Genomic DNA, 24,470 nt, shown 5'->3' with positions numbered 1-24,470 from the left:
CTATTTTTCACAGAAGACAACTGGGCCTAGGAGATTGGTGTTAGTTATATATAGAATGTCCACGAGCTTTGCTCTAATTTTTTTGATAAAACATACATACATTACAAATTCTGGCTTTGTTCCTCTGTCAACCTCAAGCTAACGTATTACAAAGTAATATTTATGGGAAATAATGCTGACATGATAGTATTACCGATGAATTCATTTTAATGATGTTAAATGATGGATCCTACAGCTTTGGCCCATTCCACTGAAGCTAATGACACAACCATCCGGAAAAGGGGTGACAGCGTAAAACAGCTGTCTTTCATACCCAGCTCTTTCATACCCACTCTATTTGAAATTCTTGAATGTCAAAGGCTTCCACAAGCTTCTTAGGAGGAGGGGCAGTGCTATTAATGCCTCAGTAAGCTTCCAGGAGTCGGGGGGGCTTCCTCACCCCTGGGTTTGGGCCACACTCCCTGGTCTGGGCCAGAATTCCCTGGCGCTGAGCATTCCAGGCCACTGATCAGATTCCAGATCACCTGGATCTGACGGTAGGGCCCTCTGCACACCTGTGAGCGGCGACCACCTCGAGGCCAGAAGGCGGGTAGCTGTGAAACGTGGGGCGGCCGCGCGTGGGTTGAGCGCGGGCCGAGACAGCTGTGAGCCGGCCGGCGCCGCAGGTGCGGCTCATTGGCGCCCGCGCAGTAGTGAAGAGCGCGGCGGGCGCTCCGCGGGGCTCGCTGTTGTCGCCGCTTTCCGCAACTGCGGGGGAGGAAGCGGGGCGGAGTCCCGGCGCGTGGGGGCCATGCGGACGCTGGCTGGGGCTGGTCTGCTGCTGTTGCTCGCCGTCGGCCTCCCCCAGAGCCTAGGTGAGCCCGGACCCCGGACCCTGGGCGCCGAGGCTGCGGCCCAGGGCTGAGTGCTGGCGAGGGAGAGAGACTTCGTTACTCCCTCGGCCACGGAGAGGGAAGGGTGAGGGGCCGGTACAGGCCCAGAAGTTCCCAAAGACCGGCCTGCGCCAGGTTTTCTTTTGGAAATTCTTTGGATTCTGGAGTTCAAGGCTTTAGGCACTTATGCTAAGGCGCCTTCTCCACGGAACAATCGCCAATTAGAAGTAACTTAAAGCCAAATGTCTCTTTTCTGAGTAACATATGGTGTTCTATGACCACCTAATTTACGTAATGCTCACCCTCCCAGAGTAACCCCCAAATGGATCCCCAGAAGGAGCGAGCTCATCCTGCACCCCCCCCCCCCCCCGCCAACCCCCCGGGGACTCCCTAAGGCAGCTCAGGCTATAAAGAGGCAGGGGAGTCCTGAGGCAAGTTCTAGTCAACATGGGGTAATTGTGGGACAGTCTTGGGAATATCTTGAGAAAAAAAAGAGGGATAGTCTGCTGCTCGGTGATATCAGAACATCTGTGTGAGGCCAGGAAAATCTGAAGGTGGAGTCTTGATCAAGGGAATCCTGACTTGAGGTGCCCCGGGTGCGTGCCCACACACACCGGTGCTCTCACACACAGGGCTGAAGTGTGGGATCCCTGCTGTTGATGTCGAACGTAGGACAACTGTCTTGGATTCTGGCTTCTTCTCTGGAAGTACTCGCTGGAGGGATTCAGCAGTTGGTGGACAACCGTGGCAGGTCAGGATAACCAAAGCACTGAGCTCTTGAATGAGAAATGCTGACGTTTTCCTCTGGTTTCCGATATCACAGCTCTGGTTAACAGGTGATTTTCTCTTAAGCCCATTCAACCCTGTCTGCCAAAAAGTTTACTTCGGGGGAAATCTCTTCCTAACCAATTGTATCAGTAACTTAAGAATGTTATACAAGGAGAGTTGACTTCAAGTGTTTCTAAAGGAGATGACATCACGGGGAGATGCATATTAGTTGTGTTCATACTTTTCTTCTCGGCAGGTCTCCCTAAAATTAGGCGAGCACCGTTTCTGTGCAGGAAGCTTGATCCAAGATGATCTGGTTGTTACAGCAGCACACTGCTTGGTTGGCCTCAATGAGTAAGTTGTGGATTTCCATTACTTATCAAACCTTGGCTCCTAGCAATGGGACTGAGAGATTTGAAGCTCTAAATACCCTGCAAAGTTCAATCCCCATCCCTTTCTGAATTTTTCCACCTGGTCCACCCACTCACTGACCTTCCTGATCCCAGGAAACCTTTATCTGTCTCAAGATTTCCTGTGCCTCCTACTCTACTAATTAGAGACCCCAGAGATCCTAGATGTCCTCTATAATTTGTGGAGTTAGTGGTGAGGTGGGGGCGATGGTTACTTGTTCAAATAAATTATTGACATTTATTGTTAAATGGAGGCTCCAACGTTTTAATATGAATTTCAGTCATTAGGAGGAAGACAATACTGTGAAAAGAACCGATACTTAGCCAGATTAAGAGAGATGCTGATAATAAGAAAAGGACAGTTCTAGGAACAACTTTTATATCTTGTTAAAAATAACAGAGCATATATAGACTAGTACAAAAAAAGAAAAAGAGGCCGCCCTTAAATATTTCATGCAGAACTACAATTGTTGAGAGGGGAAAGGGTTCACAGAATGTAAACACTCTGATGGAAAGCCATGACTTAAAGATCCCTATAATTTATAGGCAATTATGATAGTTGGTAGTAATCAATAAAGGTACATCTTCTTTGAAGACTTAGAAATGCTTCAAGTTACATTAATCACTTTTCATTTAAGTGAGTGAAAACAAGACCATCTTTCCTGGGGGAAACAGCTATACTTATTGGAACATTTTTCTTTGGTTTTAGGAACCAAATGAAGAGTCTGACTGTGACTGGGGGGCACAACCTCTTTCCGGAGGGTAAACAAGAACAGAAGATTCCTGTTTCAAAAATGATTATCCATCCTGAGTACAATAGACTTGGATATATGAGCTCTGATATTGCACTGCTGTATTTAAAACACAAAGTCAAGTTTGGTAAGTAAGGGGAGTTAGCATATTTTAAAAATGTAGGAGAAAATTGTGCTTTATTCTGTACCAATTAACAATTAATTTCTGTGTATATCTGGTACTATTAGAATAGCTAAGTTTTGTCCTTCTTAAAATTTTGTTTATAACATATAAAAGCACTGTAAAGATTGAAAGTCCCAGACACAAATTCTATATGCTTAACTTAATCTGCATTTTAAGTCTTTTGTCTTGACTGGGCTATATTCTAGACTTATACTCAGCTCCAGCCTGGGACTTTGGGACATTTGAAAATGTTTTCAGAGACTTCTTTCTCTCCTCATTATCTGACACTGATAATGTGTCAGATATCTGACACTGAGCACAGGTAATCTAAACATTTTAGAAAAAAATTTTAAAATCTTTTTGTTTTTAATGCAAAAAAGTAAAGTGATCCGTGACCCAAAACAATGAAGGAGCACAAATCTAGAAGAATTGGCCAGGCATTGAAATAAGCCACTTCCCTTGAGGCATCCCATTGATCTTTAAAGAACCTAGAGCTTTAACTTGTCATGCAAGGAGCCTATATGGCAGGAGAGGTGGGGGATGGGTGAATCTGATCTGTGTCTCCCATGTAACCCCTGACTTCACAACAGGTGATGCTTTGAAAGACGGGGAAAAAAGAGAGAGAGATGGCACATAAAGTGAGGGTATCAGGAAACTTACCTGCTTGAATCTTGGCTCTGGATGGAAGGTTCCCTGAAGGATCTGTAATCATGAGCAAGCAAGCCTCATTCAAGTTAGATGCTGGAATTCCCATCACCTGTGACCAAAAGAAACTATTGCCCTTTTCCCTGTTCCCCTTTATAGAAAAGCTATGAAGTTCCACTTATGGGAGGTATGTCGTTTTCCTCTCCTCAGTTCTCATAATTGTGTGTATTAGGTCTGAGATATCAGTGAGACATCCAAGTTAGACTTTCACCCTGACCTGCCACCAAATCTGCTCTTGTCACAGTCACTGCCCTCCATGTTGCTAAATTTCAAAGGTAAATTCTCAATCCTCAGCTTGCTTGGCATGAGTTTAGACAGACTGGCTCATACTCTCCCTGGAAAAATTTTCTTCAGTTGAGTTCCAGGAGTCCCTTGGTTTTCCTCCTACCTCTTTTTGCACCCTTTGTTAGTCTTCTATGATGATACCTCCTCCTCTTTGTAACCTCTGTTGGAGTGCTCAGTCCCTGGACCTCTTCTCTATCTGCCCTCCTTTAGTATTCTCATCCAGGTTCAAGGTTGTAAACACCATCTGCTTGAAGACTAACCCAAATGTTACCTATCACACATGCTGCTGGGATTAATAGGAGTCGTATAACTAACTGCCTACTGGTCACCCACCCGGATGGCTAATAGGCATCTCAAACTTAATATGTTTAAAACAGAATCTTGTCCCCTGTATCCTAAATCTACTTTACCCATAGCCTTTGATTTTGATGAATGACCGCTCTACCCTTCCGTTGTTTAAGCTAAACATTTTGCACTCAGTCTTAATTCTTCTTTCTCTCACATTGTGTACCTAATCCATCACAAGTCCCATGGCTTCTGCCTCGCCCGGTCTACTCTTACTATCCTGTTCCAGGCTACCATCCTTTCTTGCTTGGGTTAATTTTAATGGTCTCTTAAATTGTCTTTAGCTTTCTCTTTTGAAAGCCTAATTATTATTAACCTAACAACCAGAATAATACTTTTTAAAATCTAGGCTATATTATGTCACTCTGTTCAAAACACTTCAGTGGTTCTTCATTACACTCAGATGGAAATCAATATTTTTATCAATTGCCATCTCTGTCCTCTTAGCCCTAGATCTAGCCTGTTGTTTGTTTTTTCACTATTTTTTTTTTCCTTAGTCTGTTCCAGCTATTCTGGCCAACTGTTCTCAAGCATATATGACATTATCCCACTGCAGGGGCTTTCCATTCTGTTTCTTACTTTCTTGAAATACTTTCTGCTCAGATAACCACTTCGTTTCAAGGCTTGACTCAAATGTCATCTGCTCAGGGGCACCTGGGTGGCTCAGTAAATTAAGTGTCTGACTCTTGATCTTAGCTCAGGTCTTGATACCAGGGTGGTAAGTTCAAGCCCGGCATTGGGTTCTAGGCTAGGTATGAAGCCTAATTAAAAGAAATGTTATCTACTCAAAGGCACTTGCCATGACTATCATATTTAAAACTACATTTCCCATGCCATCTTCCCTAATCCCCAGACTTTGGATCTTCTTTACCCTACTCTGATTTTTCTGGAGTGATATTACCTAACAACCAAATAAGTTATTTTATTTATAATTTGCATTCCTGCTACCCCAACACACACCCTTGTATGTAAAGGATTTATCTTTCTGCTAATTTACTGGAGTCTAGAAAATGCTTGCCACATAGTAGTACTGGATTACCATTAGGGGAAACTATCCTTTAGAAACAAGGGTATACCCTCAGTGGAACAGAATATAGAACCCAGAAATTGACGCATGCCTATATGGTCAATTAATCTCTGACAAAGCAGCAAAGAACATCCAATGGAAAAAAGTCTCTTCAACAAAGGTTGTCGGGAAAACTGGACCACTTTCTTACACCATACACAAAAGTAAATTCAAAATGGATGAAAGACCTAAAGGTGAAATAGGAAACCATCAAAATCCTATAGGGGAACACAGGCAGCAACCTCTTTGACCTTGGCCATAGGAGCTTCTTACTAGACTCCGGCGGCAAGGGAAACAAAAGCAAAAATGAACCATTGGGACTTCATTAAGATAAAAAGATTCAGCACAGTGAAGGAAATCAACAAAACTAAAAGGCAACCTACAGAATGGAGAAGATACTTGCAAATGACATACTGGGTAAAGGACTAGTATCTAAAATCTATAAAGAACTTACCAAACTCAACACCCCAAAAATAATCAAGAAATGGCAGAAGACATGAACAGACATTTCTCCAAAGAAGACCTACAAATGGCTAACAGACACATGAAAAAAAATGCTCAACATCACTCATCAGAGAAATAAAAATCACAACCACAATGAGATACCACCTCACAACTGTCAGAATGGCTACAATTAACAAGTTAGGAAACTACTAATGTTGATGAGAATGTGGAGAAAGGAGAACCCTCTTGCACTGTTGGTGGGAATGCAAACTGGTGCAGCCATTCTGGAAAACAGTATGGATGTTCCTCAAAAAGTTAAAAATAGAACTGTCTTATGACTCTACAATTACACTACTATTATTTATCCAAAGGATACAAAAACACTGATTCAAAGGGGTACATAAATCCCAATGTTTATAGCATTATAGTAGCGCTATCAACAATAGCCAAATTATGGAATGCCCATGAACTGATGAATGGATAAAAAAAGATACATACATACACATATATACATACAATGGAATATTATCACTCAGACATCAAAAAGATTGAAATCTTGGTCATTTGCAATGACATGGGTTGAGCTAGGGTTTATTTTGCTAAGCAAAAGAAGTCAGAGAAAGACGGATACCATGATTTCACTTATATGTGGAATTTAAGAAAAAAAACATGAACATAGGGGAAAGGAAGGGAAAATAAGATAAAAACAGAGAGGAAGGCAAGCCACAGGAGACTTTTAATGATAGAGAACAAACTGAGGGTTGCTGGAGGGGAGGTAGGTGGGGGGATGGGCTAAATCGGTGATAGGCATTAAGGAGGGCACTTGCTGGGATGAACATTGGGTATTATATGTAAATGATGAATCACTGACTTATACTGAAACCAATACTACACTATATGTAGACTAACTTGAATTTAAATAAAATCTTGGAAGGAAAAAAAAAAGGACAATTGTATACCCTAAAATGTTAGTTTTGGAGGGTCAAGGTGGTGTGTATAACACTGGATTATGTTCTTCCTATTTTACTTTTTCTGCATTTTTCTAAATTTCTACAAATATGGATAGTTTTTTATGAGAGGGGAAAACTTAAAATATATATAAATATTATATTTAGAGGGAAAGTGTAGAAGCCATGAAAACAACTGGATGTTACTTTTCTAAATATATTCAGCATCACTTGCCTATCTAGGAACCTTAAAATTTTCTTTTTCCAGGAACTGCTGTTCAGCCAATCTGTCTTCCCCATAAAGATGATAAATTTGAAGCAGGGCTTCTTTGCATGACCAGTGGATGGTGCAAGATTTCAGAGAGTAAGAGGCATCAAAAAATATATAGTAGTTTTAGATTTCTTTGCCCACTAGAAGCAGAAATTGTATTGGCCACAAGTAATATATTTATCCTATTTTGTTTTTGTTTTTTTCCCGAGTTATAATCCAGTGAGAATTTCTTGTTGTTTTCGTCATAAAAATGTCTGTATCTAAGGCTCAACATAAAACTTCTGCTGACCATTTTGGTTATGATGTGTCAGAAAAAGAAAACCAGCAGTAACTATGACAGATGAAGAAGAATACAGTAAAGGGATAATCAGGAAATGGTCACAATAGTTAAATTTCCTTGTCTTTAATATTATGATTTTTCAAAAGTAAGAATTTCACAAATACTGCTTTATTGACTAAAGTTTTCTACTTAGGAAAACTTGAAGTATATGGTTAGGAAAGATACAATTGCCTATATTACCTTAAAAAAATCTGCTAATAAAAAAATGTCCTTTATCACATATCTGATTTTAGGAAAGAATATAATTCATACCTTACAAAAGGACTTCCACATTTTGATTAAACATGGTTGAAATAGGTTTTTTTTTAACATTTATTTATTATTGAGAGACAGACACAGAGTGTGAGCAGGGGAGGGGTAGAGAGAGGGGGAGACACAGAATCTGAAGTAGGCTCCAGGCTCTGAGCTGTCAGCACAGAGCCCCAAGTGGGGCTCGAACTCACAAACTGTGAGATCATGACCTGAGCCAAAGTCGGATGCTTAACCAGCTGAGCCACCCAGGTGCCCCTAAACATGGTTCAAATAGTTCTATACTTGTAGGGTTCTTACTGATTTGTTTCAGTGAGGACAATTGTTGACTAACTCATCAGTCCACCTCCACAGCATCAGAGTATTCAGATGTCCTACAAGAAGTGGAGCTTCCCATCATGGACGACAGAACGTGTAATTCTGTGCTGACGGGTATGAATTTTCCTCTCCTGGGGAGTACCATGATGTGTGCCAGTTTTCCTGATGGGGAAAAGGAGGCCTGCCAGGTAAAAAGCATAAGCCAGCCCAGTTATTCAGTATCATGTAAGTGATAGTGGATTCTGCCTTTTCCCATGAGCTGCTTTTGGGGAATAATTGCTTCAACATTCTTTTTTTGTTCATCTTTCCACCATGCTTCTACTGAAAAGGTTTACTTGACCTGGCCTGAGATCATTCTTTCCTGTTCCGTGCCCATTCTTACCCCCACCCCTCTTTTTGGGAAGATGGAAGGAGGGAAGATGGGGAGGGGGGGTTCAACATTTCCAACCTAATGGAATGGTGCAAGAGCACTTTGGCTCTATCTGATTAGGTCTGTCTGTGAATTATTTTTCATTCCACTTTTTGTTAAACATTGTGACTTTTTTTAAGTGTTGAGTGCAGAATGCAATGTTTGTACAATGTTTGACCAAAGATGGCACAACTATAGTAACTGTTGGTTAAAACATGTTGTGAATGACCTCCCAAGGCTGACTACAGTAGCTTATAAAGAAGACCGATCTTCACAAGTTAGAGGAAAAGGAGACCAATTTGTGAAAGACATGAGTTTTAAGTTTTAGATAGAGAAGATAATTTACTTGAAAAACCACTTTTTTTTTTAATTGGAGGAGTTGGGAGTTTTTATTCTTCCCCAGCAAGCAGCTTGAAACTGCTGTAGGAAGCTCCCTAAAATTATCTGTTGGAAAATTTCTTGACTTTTTTGTTCTGGAGCAAGGGGGCAGGTGGTGACAGGACAAGGAGCGGGGAGAGTTTGGAAGGGAAGAGATAGAAATTTACAATTATCCCACTTTCTAAATTGGGACACAGGTAGATTAAGGGTGTTTTATCCTGTCCGCATCCTTGAGAGGCAATCCTTTGGGGGGCAGGCGGTTAAACCCTCAATTCTCTGCCTTTTGAAGAGGGTTTAGTCCGGCACAGAATTGACCCATGTTCCCAAAGCACTACATTATTATGAAGGATTATTAAAGAAAGGATCCTAAAATCATGCGTTCTTTATCCTCTACTCTGAGAACCAACAGTCCTATACATGTAGACCCTGGGACAAAATTAGGCCTCTGTTCTGAGAGCCTTCAGCCATTGCATGAACTTGACTCAATTCACTGGTGCTGTAGGCTTGGATATGACCCAGTCTTTCCTAGCAATTCCAGATGGCAAAGTAGAGTGGAAGAATGTACCTGTCAATTCCCCCTGCTCCTTTCACTGGTTGCAGAATGCATGTGGTTGTTCACAAACAAGTAGGGGCAAGAGAGAAATTAAGTGTTAGCTCAACAAGATTGCAGGCACTAATTGTAAGGAGGTTACATTTGGGCAAAAAGACTGTACCTTGAAACTAATGATGAAGAGGCAAAAAGATGGATAAAAAAAATGTTGATTGATAGTAACCAGTGGGTATATATGCCTCTACTACTTCTCTCTTTGGGATGAGTGCTGTTTGTTGTTGTGCTGAAATACTTTTTTTTTTTTTTTAATTTTTTTTAACGTTAATTTATTTTTGAGACAGAGACAGAGCATGAACGGGGGAGGGCCAGAGAGACAGGGAAACACAGAATCTGAAACAGGCTTAAGGCTCTGAGCTGTCAGCACAGAGCCTGATGCGGGGCTCGAACTCATGGACCGTGAGATCATGACCTGAGCCGAAGTCAGACACCTAACCGACAGAGCCACCCAGGCGCCCCTGTGCTGAAATACTTTTAACTCGTGAATATTTTCAAGTTTCATTTTTTTTCTGTCCCATAAAAGGGAGACTCTGGAAGTCCATTTGTTTGTAGAAGAGGCAATGGACTCTGGGTCCTTGCTGGGATAACTTCCCAGGGAGCTGGTTGGACTAGAGGTTGGCCTTTAAGAAATAACCATAGAAGGGCATCACCTGGCATTTTCTCCAAGGTGTTTGAGTTGGTGGATTTTATCACTCAGAACACATTCACAGGTAGGTATAATTTCTGTGAATTCATCCTTCTGCCTTTTGTTCTAAATCAAAAATTGATCATGCTTATTTCAAGGGTAGTTATTCTGATATGTTGCAGATATAATCAGAACTAAGCTGTAAAAGAAAGGATGACTTTGTCTGGTTTTCAATTCCTAATCCAATGTATATAAACTTAAATCTCTGAATTCATGAGAACTGATCTCTTTCAGTTTAACTTGAACTTAACTTGGACAGAGCCTGAATCTTCAAGTTTATGTTCATGTAGATTTTCATGAGATATGGGTCTTTTTTTGTAATGATGAGATTTTTAAAAAAATAGTCTTTGAGAAAGGATTCTTGCTTCATTTATCCAGGTGACATACCTTTTTCCTCTAAACTAGTTTAGAGCACTAAAAATAAATTACTCACCTCCCATTTTCCCCACTCACCTTTGTTAATTTTACTTGACAACAGTGGGGAAAATAAGGGAGGCCTTGGAGGGTTACTTTGTTTTGCAGCACTAAAATCTAGAATTAGGAAAACAAATGTGGATCTGGAGATGCCAAGCCTGTCCTCAGGGAACTTTCCTACTATTTGGGAAGACAGAGGAGTATGTTGGCCCAGTGATGAAAGATGAGGTGAGCTAAGCCCCTGAGAGCTGTCAGAGCACTGAGGACAAGGCAGAGGGGCTCAGTCCCAAGGGATACAAGGTTTGCCTTGCAGAGGGACAGCACCTGTGCAAGAGGGTAGCCTTTGCAGAACAGAGCGAGTGAGGACACACAACTTACAGGACCAAGCAGTTCAGTACAAGAAGCAAGTCATTTCAAGGCCGGGAGCCAGAGGGTCAGAGCACAGGGCTCCCTCCAGCCTTCCCTCATTGCAGTCCAAGATCAGCCACCTTGCTGATGATTCGAGAAGCACCACTGTTAACTGGTCCAACTGAGCACCAGAGCTCCCTCTGACTAGAGCAGGCTTGCCACTCCGATTTGGACCTCAGAGTGAAAGTGTTCTGTTCATTGACATTACTGCACAGGGAGAGTCTCTCCTGGTAGCAATTCTATTCAGTTTTCATCACCTGAAAGAGAAGGTTAAAAGGATTAATAAGCCCTGAACAAAGGTTAACAGTAACAATATTTTAAAATGGCAATGAAATCAGCCAGTAATGGTTAATTCCACAGTCAAATAATAGCACAATGTGACAATTTATTTAAATAATACTTCCTTAACATCATCTAAGCTTCTCATGCCACAGTTGCCTATTTCTTCTAGTTTCCAACAATTAAAATGTGACACTGGAATTTGAAATTGCTGAGTGCATGATAGAGACTTGACATGTCACTGCTAAAATTTGTGTACTTTCGGGGCGCCTGGGTAGCTCAGTCAGTTAAGCACCTGAATTCGGCTCAGGTCATAATCTCATGGTTCATGAGTTCAAGCCCTGTGTCAGGCTCTGTGCTGACAGCTCAAAGCCAGGAGCATGCTTCAGATTCTGTGTCTCCCTTTCTCCCTGCCCCTCCCCCACTTGTGCACTTGCTCTCTCTCAAAAATAAACATTAAAAATTTAAATATAAAAAAATTTAAATATAGAACTTGTGAACTTTTACTTTAGTATTTTTATACAAAGGTATTTTATTATAACCCAGGATATCCTAGTGAGAGATGGAGGAGAAAGCCATATTAGTGCCATGTAATATAAATTTGAAACCTCGATGTGACTCATGATTTGCAAAAGCTGGATAAAGAAATATTAAATCTGAAGAACTTGGGTAAAGAAAAGAACATTATGATTTATAAATTATCTCAGTGAAATCTAAGTATAGTGTCTAGGTCAAAGCATCTAAAAACATGCATTCCCATAAATATAAATTATATAAATTACAAAGCTTCAAGCTATGTATCCTATATCTTGAAATTCTGTTCATAGCTGAAGTAAATAATCAACTTTTTTTCTACATTTTGAAAGATTGTAGATCTGAGAGAACAGTGTTATTTGGAGAAAATGGGAAGGTTCGTTACCACCATTCCAAAGAAAGCAGCTGTTCTCATAATTGGTATGTATCCAAGGTAGGATGATTCTTGGGTTTCCGCCCCCCAATATCAGGCCACTTAAGGGGCTATGTTTTGTGAATTTTGTCTAGTATTTCAATTTCTTAATCTGCTTAACATAAAAGTCTATATGTTTCATCTGATATTTTCTGATTAGCAAACATTTGCTGGTTGGTATTTCTGCTATCCACCAATACAAATCATCAGCACAAGTAGTATTAAGACTGGAGCTTATCTGAATTGATGTTTTCAAATATCCAATGTTGAAAGCATCTGCTAGTGAGATTGTTACGGGAATTTAGTGATGAATCCTTTCCTACTTATTTCTGTAATAATGGTGATATTTTATTTCCCAGAAGATGGGAAATAGCTGGAGATGAATATGTTTCACTGTCTTTAAATTTTTTCTACATACTCTGTCCCCTCTAAAGATATCTTTAAGCTTTAGAAATAAGTTTTGCAAGTATTTCACTTCCTCAAGTGTTCTGAATTTTAAAAATTGTATGAGCATTTAAAGATATGCAAAGGTAGGGGCGCCTGGGTGGCTTGGTTGGTTAAGCATCTGACTTCGGCTCAGGTCATGATCTCACGGTCCATGAGTTCGAGCCCCGCGTCAGGCTCTGTGCTGACGGCTCAGAGCCTGGAGCCTGTTTCAGATTCTGTGTCTCCCTCTCCCTCTGCCCCTCCCCTGTTCATGCTCTGTCTCTCTCTGTCTCAAAAATAAATAAACGTTAAAAAAAATTTTTTTTAAAAGATATGCAAAGGTAGATCATAGTTCTGTGAGTTTATAATCTGGTAAGAAGAAAGAGCTGGATAAAAAACTATACTGTAAAACAAGACCAATAAGCTTTATAATCCACACTACCCAGGCGTAGGGTGGTATTTTGGAAAATAGAAAGACTAATTCGCATTGCAGTGGTTTGTGAGGCATGTGTGTGTTTATACCATGGTTGGGAGACATGGAGGTAGGAATGTTTTAGTGAAGGGGATAGTATTGAAAGTACGCATTGAAGGATAGTTATAATTTTATAGCTCATGTAGTTGTTTGTAGCTCTAGTGTCTAAGAGATTTCAACATATCATGCCACGTAGAGGGGATAATGTGTAAGAAATGTCAGGGAGGTAGAGAATATCATGGTTGTTTGGACAGTGTGAGTCACAGGACAGCTGGACAGTAATGTTAGCATAAATAAAAACTGGTATAGCAGTGGACAATGAAGATAAAAAGGCTGGTTAGCTCTTAGTTATAGAGTGTCTTAAATTCCATGAGGAGAAGGTTAGATTTTTTTGCTGTAAGCAATGGGAAACTAAAATGGTGGCAAGATTATAATTTATAAAATGAATGTTTAATGACCTGTAGATATTTGTTGTAAATATAGAAAGGAAATAATGTGGCTTAATTTCAGCCAATATTTAAAAGGCTTAAAAGTCTAAGTTGAGGAGCACCTGGTGGCTCAGTTGATTTAGTGTCTGAATCTTGATTTCAGTTCAGATCATAATCCCAGGGTCATGAGACCAGGCCCTGCATTGGGCTCTGTACTGAGAATGGAGGCTGCTTATGATTCTCCCTCTCTCCCCCCTTTCCCGAGGTTGCATGCACACTCTATCTCTAAAATAAAATTTTTAAAAGTTCAAGTTGATTTTCTGTGTGTCAACCTAGTAATGTAATACCAATAAAGGCTTTGCCATTTTTGCTTAAAGTTTGAGGAAAATAGCATCTAGAATAAGAGTGAGAGTCCTATTTTATTAGAGTCCTGGGCAGGGGCATTGGGAGGGGTCTCCAGGTACAATCTTTAGAAAGAGGCATTGATAAGCTAGAAATTATCTGAAGGACAATGGCTAACATGGAAAGAAATTTGAAATGATATCTTGGGAGATATGGTAGAAGGAACCAGGAATGGTTTTGATGCAAAGAAGATTTGAGAGGAGGAAGGAACTGTCTTGTCTGAGGATCTACTACAGAAGCAGAATTGGACTTGCTCCAGTGAAGTGCAGAGCTGAGAATAAGGAGCTGGAAGGTTAGGAGAAAGCAGATTTCAATCCAATATAAGGTAGTTTCTTTTTTTTTTTTAATTTATATTATTCATTTTGGGGGGGGAGGGGCAGAGAGAGAGAAGGAGAGAGAGAATCCCAAGTAGGTTCTGCACTGTTAGCATGCAGTATGATGTGGGGCTCAATCCCACAAACCACGAAATCATGGCCTGAGCCAGTATCAAGAGTCAGACGCTTAACTGACTGAGCTACTCAGGCACCTTGCAATAGAAGGTAGTTTCTAACTTGAAAGAGTTCTGAGATCTAATGGCCTTCCTCAGGATTAATGAATTTCCTTTATAAGTAGATATTTGAGCAAAGCATGGATGGTTATGGGTGAAGTTGTAGAAAGCATTTGTACATTGGGCTAAGAGACATGCAGATGACAGCCAATTTACCCTCAAACAAAGAGAACCTGTGATTCAACTTAGACAATGAAGTATTGAAGAGATTTCTGCAGGAAAGACTTTCAAGGCAAAAACGGTTGTTATCAGTGTTAGATATTGCAGAAGGCAAAATGAGGTGAGATAAAATGTCATTGGATATGGCAGCTAATTGAGTAGAATTGTAGGATCAGGAGCTATATTCATAACTGGCTGAGTGGTTGTTGAAGACTTGGTATCTTTCCTTCATCAAATAGTCAAAACATTTTTATCAAAGCTTTAAGATGTGCCAAGCACTGTTTCAGGTGCTAGAAATAAAGCAGTGAATGAAAGACAGAAATGCTTCCTTTGGAGACGAGTTGGAAAATGGAGAACAGGGGTAATACAAATCACGTTATAAATAATAGTAGGAGGTGGTAAGCGCTATGCAGAAAACCATAGCAAGAAGGTGGGATGGTTGTGCAATATTAGAGAAGTTGCTCAGGAAAAGCCTAATTATAAGGATGATATTTGAACAAAGACTTGAATAAGATGTGGGAGGGAATCATATGGTCATCTCGGGAAGGAACATTCTTTGCAGAAGGAATGGCATATGTGAGGCAGGAAATTTTTTGGTATATCTGGGGAACAGTAGAATCAAAGCACTAGAGCTAAGTGATGGGTGGAAATGGTCATGGTTAGCATGGTCAAACTTAGAAGACATAAGAAGGACTTTGAATTTTACTACAAGATGTATTGTCATTGGAGGACTTTGAGCAGACAAGGAACATGATCTGACACACTTAAAAAGGATCACTTTGGTTGTTTCATTGAAAATAGACCATAGGGGCACCTGCATGGCTCAGTCAGTTGAGCGTCCAACTCTTGATTTCAGCTCAGGGCATGATCTCATGGTTCATGAGTTCAAATCCTGCATTGGGTTCTGCAATGGCCCTACAGATTCTGCTTGGAATTCTCTCCCTGTCTCTCTGCCTCTCCCCTGCTTGTGCACTCATGCTCTCTAAATAAATAAATAAACTTAAAAAAAAAAAAAAAAGAAAATAGACTCTGGAAGGGAAAGACCAAGAGCTGAGCCCTGTTAGTGTCGTTGGTATCGACACCAATAATCCAGGTAAGCACGATGGCTTGGGACCAGGTTTGCAATGGTAGAGGAGGTGAAAAGTGATAGAACCACAGGATTTGATAGTGAGTTGAAAATGTGGGTTGTAAGAGAGAGAGAGAGAGCCTTATAATTAACATGAGGGTTTTTGACCTGTAGGAGGCATGGGAGTGAGGGTTTGCTGCCCTTGTTTCAGATGAGGAGACAGTTAACAGTGAAGGGAAAGAGGAAGACAGGACAGTGGCTTTGGGATAGTAGGACAGGTTTCAAGAGAAGCAGGGTTTTTTGTTGTTGTTGTGTTGCGGTGGGTGGGTTAGGCTTAACTGTGCTTATGAGCAGAAGAAAGAGTAAGATGAGTCAAGAGAAATGTATAAATACATGAAAGATGTTTCATGAGAACACAACAGTTAAAGAAGATTTAGCTTTGGAAAAAATGAAGAATAATCACTTTCCTGAGAAAGCAACAACAACAACAAAATTCAGGTTACCTATAGGAAGGTTAAATGAATTTACACTAGATGTCTTCTTAGTAATTGTAAGGTTTTAGCTGCTTCAAGTTTAGAGGATGAAGTTGAGATTAAATAGTGAAGATACTTAATAGCATGTAAGGACTAAAATGAATCAACCAGAGATTAATGGGAAGACTTTCAGCAACTTTACAATTCAGTATTAGCATGAATTGATACTGTATTTCAGCAAATCTAAAACAAACTGGTTGTAAAATTGTTATTTTATGTACTCAACAAAGAAATAAAAAATACCCAAGATCAGGAGATTTCAAATAAAGATGGGACACCAAAAGCTGTAGGTTCAGTGTAAGGCTAAACCAGGCACACGCCCACCCATGTGGAAAGCTACATGCCCCTACCTTGACACTGGTGTAGAGACGGGTAAAGATCTTCTCTGAGATTTTGAATCACAAGCTAATACTTATGCAGGTATGTAGTCTAAAATTCCTACCACCCGTATAGTCTGAAACACCTGAAAATAACGTAAGTAGCATGCAGTTGATAGTGCTCCTGGGTGACTGGCCAGAGATCATTCCTCTCTGCAAGAACTGTGTCCATCTAAGTCTAAAAGAATTAATTGTAAGACTATACTGTAAGAACCTTCTGATTCTGGAATGTTCCAATGTGGAGGAAAAAACATGTGCTTTAGAAATGTAATGCGATACGGAATCAATCTGCATCTTAGTGATTTCTCCATTATGCTAAGCAGCCTTGAGAATGGTAGAAGGATTAATTGAATATGGAGTTAATTAACTAATGTTAAGATAGAAACAAATAATATGAAGAAGGAGCAAGGAGTTACACAGTTCCTCCAAGCCTATCTTTATTCTGCTGGGTGGTACCTAGATTCTGAGACCTGGCAGATAAAGGACACTCAGGTCATCTCTCCCCTTCCATGCCTGTGGGAGACATTGCATTTCTAAGAGCCTAGAACAGTGCCTGGCATATAATAATGCTCAATAAACATTTGAATAGGTAAGTCAAAGCTTAATTTTGGTAATCCTCTCTCACTTAGCTTGATTAGACCTCAGAATCCTTTGCAACACAGCAGTCACTAACAACAAACCAGGTTGGCCTATGATTTGAAATCTGTTTTCTATCACTGAGGTAGGGATTTTGAGGTAGACAATAATTTGATGAACAGGAGAAAGTACTTGCCTTGGAAGCCATAAAGACCAACCTATATTTCCTATTATGTGTGAGGTGTGATGAGTCTTTTAATATCATGACAGTTTTCTTATTTGGAATAAGGGGAGTAATTTCTCCCTGCCCACTTCAGAGGGTTATAAAGAGCCTCAATAAGGATGATAGATGTGGAGTGCTTTTTCAATTGAAGTGCCTAAAAAAGTGAGTTTGTAATATTTTAGACAGCTTATTGTTTTATAAATTGAAGTGCTTAAAGAGGGATTTTAATAATATTTAAGCAGCCTATTTTGACCTCGATGTTCAAGATGATGGACTTGAAAAAGTAAAGCAGGGAGTTTCTGGTTGAGAAGATATTTAGTAAGAATTGTTACATTTGGTTTTTGGAAACAGGGCATTAAAAAGCTGGATAACTCCTACAGTCCTGAACACTTATTACTTAGAGGGCAGTGATACTGTTAAGAGGTCTAAGGCTGTTGATGGAGTGCCTGGGTGGCTCAGTCAATTAAGTTGTCTGACTCTTGGTTTTGGCTCAGGTCATGATCTCATGGTTTTGTGGGTTCGAGCCCTGCATTGGGGTCTGTGCTGGCAGTGTGGAGCCTGCTTGGGATTCTCTCCCTCTCTCTCTCTCTGCCCTTCCCCCACTCATGCTGTCTCTCTCTCTCTCAAAAATAAATAAACTCAAAAAAATTATGTAAAAAAAAACACAACAACAAAAAAAGGTCTAAGTCTGTTGAGAAAGACTGCCAAGTTTTAGAAAGAGGTTTGTTCTGACATGTTAGATTCCAGGTAAGAGTGCTTTGCAGCCCAATGAATGTGAGGCACAAAAGATGCTAAGGATATACGGTCTGCTGGGGTTTCTTTTCTTTAATAATACAAATTCGTGTAGGAAAATAAAAGTAAAAGATTATGTGTTAAATTATGTAAGACTCCTTTCCAAATGTTTAGACATATTTCTAAAGATGTTAATAAAAGGTCACAGCTGACCTTACTGGGAGTTAGGGAGGTGACATTGCACCTGCAGGGACTGAGATCCAGGCTTGACCTTGGAGGATGTGGCTGGTTAGAGTTAACATATGCAGCATGGTCAATCCATAATTCATGACCCATAATTTGACTTCTGGGTGAAAACTATGAATTTTCAATTAGGCTAATAAGTTAGAACAAAGAGGTGAATCTTAGGGTTTTCAATTTACAGATCAGAATCCTAGCATTTTATAACTGAATGAAATTTAAAGGGTGGTTTCCGGCCACTCTCTAATTAATGCCTCTATTTGTTGGATAAATGCCAGCAATTTGAACCTATACAAATTATTCTTACATAAGGAACTTCCATTGCCTTTTATCTTCTAATAGTCTTTATGATTTTTGTTACTGGTAAGTTATGAGCTAAAGCCCATATATTAGATCTTATTTGTCACACTTGACTGTCCCATTTATTATACTTTCTCCACCTTCCCCTGTCTAGCTTATGTATGTGGAAAATAATGGTACCAGAAGATAAAATTATCCTGATAAAATTTGCAAGCTTAGACATACAAAATCAAGTTGGTTGTGACCATGGCTATATATCTTTACAATCAAGCAATGGAGTGCTTATTAGTACGTATGTTACATTTATTTTTTCTTGTCATGTTAGAGTATCTGAACAACTGAAGATGTGCAAAGGGACCTGAAGTTAGATATCTGCCATAGAACGCTTTATATGCTGTCCCTTTCCTGAAGGGGCAGATGTGTGTGGTAAGAGAGGAACCAATGACTGGCATATTGAGTGAGCTATTCCCTTCTCAGGTTGAGTAGCAGTTTTGAATGACTTTGATCTCACAATTATCAGAAACTTCCTTTCAAGGCAACATCTATTTTGTTTTTTGGTTTTATCACAAAAGTGGGTGCCTGTTTGCCAAATTTGGTAAAGACAGGTAAGTAACTGGAAGAAAATGTAAACCATTAAAAATCCTACCACCTAGAGATAAATGCTGTTAACATTTTGGGGTACTGTATATTCATTTATACATAATAACTATACACATTGAACTTCACATTGTTTTATAATGTTCTTTTCTCCCATGACAATAGATCATTTCAGGTCATTTGTGGAATACCACTTATACACTATATAAGCATAATTGTTAACTTTAATTGAAATATTATGTGTTAAGCATCTTGATAGAAGATCTCTAGAGCTGGTATAGACCTTGGTCTCTAGGTCTCCCTAGGCCAATGATTAGGACAAATAGCTTGTTGCAAATCAACAGGATGCTGTAGATAAGGTATTGTGCTAAGGGTTATAATATTCATTGACTAAATGATTTCACATTCAGGCCTGCAATTTACCTAGGAGCTATTCTTTCAACCAATCATTTGTTAAAAAATCAACTATGTGCCAGATATCATATCAAGTCCTACACATATGTGGAGTAAAAACAGTCTCTGCTCTAATGCAATTGCAGTCTGATAAGTTATCTAAGCGTGTACCATAAAGTAGAAAATGACATGGTACAGGAAATGTGCTGTGGTGACTCAGAAAAGGTACCTCTTACTTCAGTGGGTATTTAGGACGGTTTATGAGAACTGGACTTTGAGTCAGGCCCTGAAGGATGAGTAGAATTTAGACATGTGAGATTGAGTTTGAAAAAGCACAGATACAGACAGTGTGGAAAACTTAAATTAACCAGTAAATAGTTTGGTGGGTTGAGAACACAGAGTTCCTGGAACATAGTATTAGGAAAAAAAATTAACAAGTTTGTGACATTTTTAGTAATGCTATTTCAATTTCTTTTCCTTTTAAGGTAAGGTCTGTGGAGATAAATTGCCTTCACCATTGCTGACTGAGACCAGTGAGGCCACAGTTACATTTGTTTCTGATCCAGAAAACAGTGGCAGCAGCTTTGAGCTTACATTTACTGCTGTTCAGAAGAACTCAGAAGCTGGTATCTCAGATATTTAACTCCCTGATGTTTTTTATCTGATATGGGGATAAGGAAGAGGGAATGCCTTTGGCCATTCACTTTGGATTTCCCTGACACTTCAACAGGTTCAGGCTGTGGGAGTGTAGCTGTATTGGTGGAAGAAGGGATGATTCACTCTGCCAGTTATCCTGACTCGTATCCCATGAATGTAAAGTGTCATTGGTTCATTCGTGCTCCAGAGAAACATATTATAAAGGTAAGCAGCTAAGGAAGATCTTTACTTCATTGAGGGCTTAGCTGTGTTGGTTAGGCAGAACTTGCTTCATCCTGGCTATGAAACTGCCATTATGACTAGGAGCTTCAGTTTGCCGCCATATATAAATATATCAACCTACATCTGGATCTATAAATGTGCTTTTAAAAGTTTGAGCAGTTTAAGAGAATACATCGAAAAGTAGGCCTCCTTCTCATCTAACACCCATCATACCTCCTAATGGCAACACTAGAGTGTCCCTAGGGAGATCTTCTGAGCATTTAGAAACATGCATATATTTACATTGCTTAGCAATGCTTTTTCTCCTTAAAAAGATCTCAAAGATCTTTCCAAATGAGTCCACAGAGCACTTTTCATTAACTGCATACATTATATTGTGTGATATTCCATAATTTCTTTCTTTTTAATTTTTTTAATGTTCATTTATTTTTGAGAGAGACAGAGACAGACCACAAGTGGGGAAGGAGCAGAGAGACAGGGAGACACAGAATTGGAAGCAGGCTCCAGGCTCTGAGCTGTCAGCACAGAGCCCGACATGGGGCTCGAACTCACAAAGCGTGAGATCATGACCTGAGCTGAAGCCGGACGCTCAACCAGCTGAGCCACCCAGGGGCCCCGATATTCCGTAATTTAAGTCAGGTCCCAATAATATACACTTAGTGGGTTTCCAGTCTTTGCCCTTACCAGCAGTGGTAGTACATTCTTGTGTCCATGTATTTGGGCACATGTGGATGTATGTGATTCCCAGGAGCGGACTTTCTGTGTCAAAGGACTTGTGCATTTAAACCTAATAGTCATTGCCAAATTGCTCTCCAAAGAGGCTGCAATTACTTACGCTTCTGTCAATAGAATAGGAGGGGTAACTGCCAGCCTTTTCATGTTCAGAGGGAAGCTTTTAAAGTTCATCTCTTCTCTTCCTTGACCGTTTCTCTGGTTATGTTTCTAATTGGCACAGTTGGAATTTGAGGACTTTATCACTGAATTTAGCCCGAACTGTATTTATGATGCTGTTGTGATTTATGGTGATCCTGAAGAGGAGCACGAGTTAGGTGGGTAACATTCCATCTGTAAAGAACAAGAGTAGTTGTAACACTGACTGGCCTCCTTGGGTGACACAAAGTTGAATGAGAATAAGGATTTCTTATTCTGGAAACTCACATGTCAAAAAACTTTAGCTTTAACCGATGAGCCAACAATGGATTCACCAGGAAGATTAAAAAAAAATTTTTTTTAATGTTTATTCATTTTTGAGAAAGAGAAGGAGCATGAGACGGGGGAGGGGCAGAGAGAGAGGGAGACACAGAATCCCAAGCTGTCAGCTCAGAACCTGACACCGGGCTCGAACCCACAAGGTCTGAGATCAGGTATGAGATCATGACCTGAGCCAAAGTTGGACGCTAAACTGACTGAGCTACCCAGGTGCTGCCCCACCAGTAAGATTTTTTTTAATGTTTATTTATTTTTGAAAGAGAGAGTGAGAGAGAGAGAGAGAGAGAGACAGCATACGAGTGGGGGAAGGGCAGAAAGAGAAGGAGACACAGAATCCAAAGCAGGTTCCAGGCTCTGAGCTGTGAGCACAGAGCCCAACGTGGGGCTTGAACCCACAAGATGTGAGATCATGACCTGAGCTGAAGTCAGACACTTAAACGACTGAGCCACCCAGGCACCCCTCACCAGTAAGATTTTTAATAGAAACATGTAAAATTTGGAGAATGTTTCAGAATATTTGGAAGGTGAATGTGAAGTCCCAGGGAAAAAGGAAATAGTAACATTGAATACATTTTTGGCAGTTACTGAAGGTAATTTTTTAAATGCCTTTTTGTATTAAAAAGTAACCAAAAAAAGTAACTGAAAAGTCTAGTAACCAAAAAAAGTAACCAAAAGTAACCAAAGTAACCAAAACTATAGTTTCTACTTGAATCTTAAAAGTTAATTTTTGAAAACTTCAAATATACTTTCCATTTTGACCTACCAGTTTACTTAGTATAAGAAGTTATCTCTTCCAGCTGTGCAGCCACTCCCTTAATATACCTATTATTTGTCCCTTAGATGTCAGTGTGGGTCTGAGACCCAGGAATATAGGTGGGTTGGGAATGTTTGGATATTCAGGGCAGCTGAGTGGAGGCACAATCCCCCTCATCCAGCTGAATAGGATCTGTATAAGAGTGGGCTTCAAGTGAAGCAGATTTCAGGTGTTACTTACATTAAAGCATAGCCACCTTCCCTTTGAAAGGAGGATACAAAGTTTGGGATTTTCTTTAACTCGCCCCTTTGCACTGTGTACATTAAAAGTCAATTGACATTTCTATGCATGCTAAAAATCAGATGTCTTTTCTCTATCTGTAGAGTGTTTTTCTATGAGATAAAATTACAACACATAGTTATCTTGAAACTAGTGTTTCACTCCCACATATAATGGAAAAGTGTGCCTACAAACCAAAGTTAAAGAAAACCAGAATTGCTGGGGAAAAAATTAGATAATGTTTTACCTCTGTTTTCTGACTTAAAAAATTTTGTAACTGTAAATCAAACTTTCCCAAAACTTTTACAGCTAAACTTTGTGGGATCTTAAACCCTACTCCAATACTCAGTCCTCATAATATGCTGGTGATTCATTTTAAAAGTGATGGTGAAAATAACTTCCGAGGCTTCAAGGCTAGTTTCACCTTTTTGCTCTCAGGTGAGGATAAGCACTAGCACAGTAATTATTTTTGCTTGTGAAAATAGTTATACGGAAGATCACTTAGCCATGTTTACCTGAATTTAGGGTGCTTGAAACACCTTGGTGACAAAATATAAATGCAGATTCCTGGGACTCCTGGGTGGCTCGGTTGGTTATGCATCTGACTCTTGATCTTAGCTCAGGTCTTGATCTCAGGGTCATGGGCATGGAGCCTACTTTAAAAAACATTTTTTTTTTAATGTTTATTTATATGAGAGAAAGAGAGTGGCAGAGTGTAAGCAGGAGAGGGTAAGAGAGAGAGGGAGACACAGAATCCAAAGGAGGCTCCAGGCTCTGAGCTATCAGCACAGAGCCCAGTGCAGGGCTTGAACTCACAGACCGCGAGATCATGACCTGAACCAAAATCGGACGCTCAACCTACTGAACCACCCAGGTGCCCCAAAACATGCAGATTTCTGGGGCATCTGGGTGGCTCAGTTGGTTGAGCATCTGACTTCAGCTCAGGTCATGATCTCACAGTTCATAGGTTCCAGCCCCACATCGGGCTCTGTGCTGACAGCTCAGAGCCTGGAGCCTTCTTCAGGTTCTGTGTCTCCCTCTCTCTCTCTCTGCCCCACCCCTGCTCACTCTCTGTTTCTCTCTCGAAATTAAATAAACATTAAAAAAAATTTTAACTGCAGATTCCTGTGCCCACTCCTGAAGATTTAGGTTCTGTAGATCTGTGATGGGGCCCAGGAATCTGTGCTTTAACAAGAACCTCTGGTGAAGCTAAGAAACTACATCCACTCAATGATCAAAAAACACTTTAAGCACCTTGTATCAAAAGTAGATAATTTAGATTAGAGAATGCAATTCAGAAATGAGATTGACTGTCTCTGTTTTGGGACATTTCAGGGTTTTGAAGGATTCATAGTTTTCTAGCCATTCTAGAAAATAAAGCAGCCTTTACTAAGATGGAAGGAATATCATTCCTTAAAGACCCTAGTGTGGAAAAGAATGGGTGATGTACAAAAAACTACAAATAATTTGGCAGTGTTCAAGTTTTGGAATGTTAGAAGAGGCAAGAGCCATATCATGGTGGATTCAGGGCATTCAGTTTTAGGTACCAGAGTGATAGGATAGCCAGCTAACATTTGTTGATTACTTGCTCTGTACCAAGTATAGACTAAACATTTCACATGCATTACCACATTTATTCCTCCTTACAAACCTAAGAGGTTTATACAATGCTCTCCTTTTCACAGATGAAGGAATAAAGTTCAGAGAGGTTAAGTAGCTTTCCCAAAGATGCATAACTGCCAAGAGGTGGAGCCAGAACTCAAACGTTGGTAGTAATGTAGAAGATAGAGACAAAGATTAGGCAGAGATTAGTGAAT

At 40.0% G+C, this 24,470-nt stretch overlaps 1 protein-coding gene across 1 annotated transcript in view; it reads left to right on the top strand.

The window, feature by feature from the left end:
• Positions 1 to 222: 222 nt before the first annotated feature.
• The window catches only part of OVCH1 (ovochymase 1), a 63,249-nt gene continuing 39,001 nt past the window's right edge, over positions 223 to 24,470 (top strand). The window contains exons 1-14 of the mRNA XM_049626669.1: positions 223 to 283; positions 513 to 854; positions 1,460 to 1,623; positions 1,897 to 1,994; positions 2,760 to 2,929; positions 7,026 to 7,121; positions 7,972 to 8,123; positions 9,853 to 10,039; positions 11,982 to 12,069; positions 18,697 to 18,830; positions 20,018 to 20,158; positions 20,263 to 20,393; positions 21,367 to 21,460; positions 22,963 to 23,091. Of these exons, the coding sequence (XP_049482626.1) occupies positions 223 to 283; positions 513 to 854; positions 1,460 to 1,623; positions 1,897 to 1,994; positions 2,760 to 2,929; positions 7,026 to 7,121; positions 7,972 to 8,123; positions 9,853 to 10,039; positions 11,982 to 12,069; positions 18,697 to 18,830; positions 20,018 to 20,158; positions 20,263 to 20,393; positions 21,367 to 21,460; positions 22,963 to 23,091 (1,987 nt within the window). The remainder of the gene's footprint in view (positions 284 to 512; positions 855 to 1,459; positions 1,624 to 1,896; positions 1,995 to 2,759; positions 2,930 to 7,025; positions 7,122 to 7,971; positions 8,124 to 9,852; positions 10,040 to 11,981; positions 12,070 to 18,696; positions 18,831 to 20,017; positions 20,159 to 20,262; positions 20,394 to 21,366; positions 21,461 to 22,962; positions 23,092 to 24,470) is intronic.

The sequence above is a fragment of the Panthera uncia genome, chromosome B4, assembly GCF_023721935.1.
Source record: "Panthera uncia isolate 11264 chromosome B4, Puncia_PCG_1.0, whole genome shotgun sequence".
NCBI classification, from domain to species: Eukaryota; Metazoa; Chordata; class Mammalia; order Carnivora; family Felidae; genus Panthera; species Panthera uncia.
Note: the sequence above shows the minus strand (reverse complement) of the source record. Positions and strands in the feature narration are given on the sequence as shown.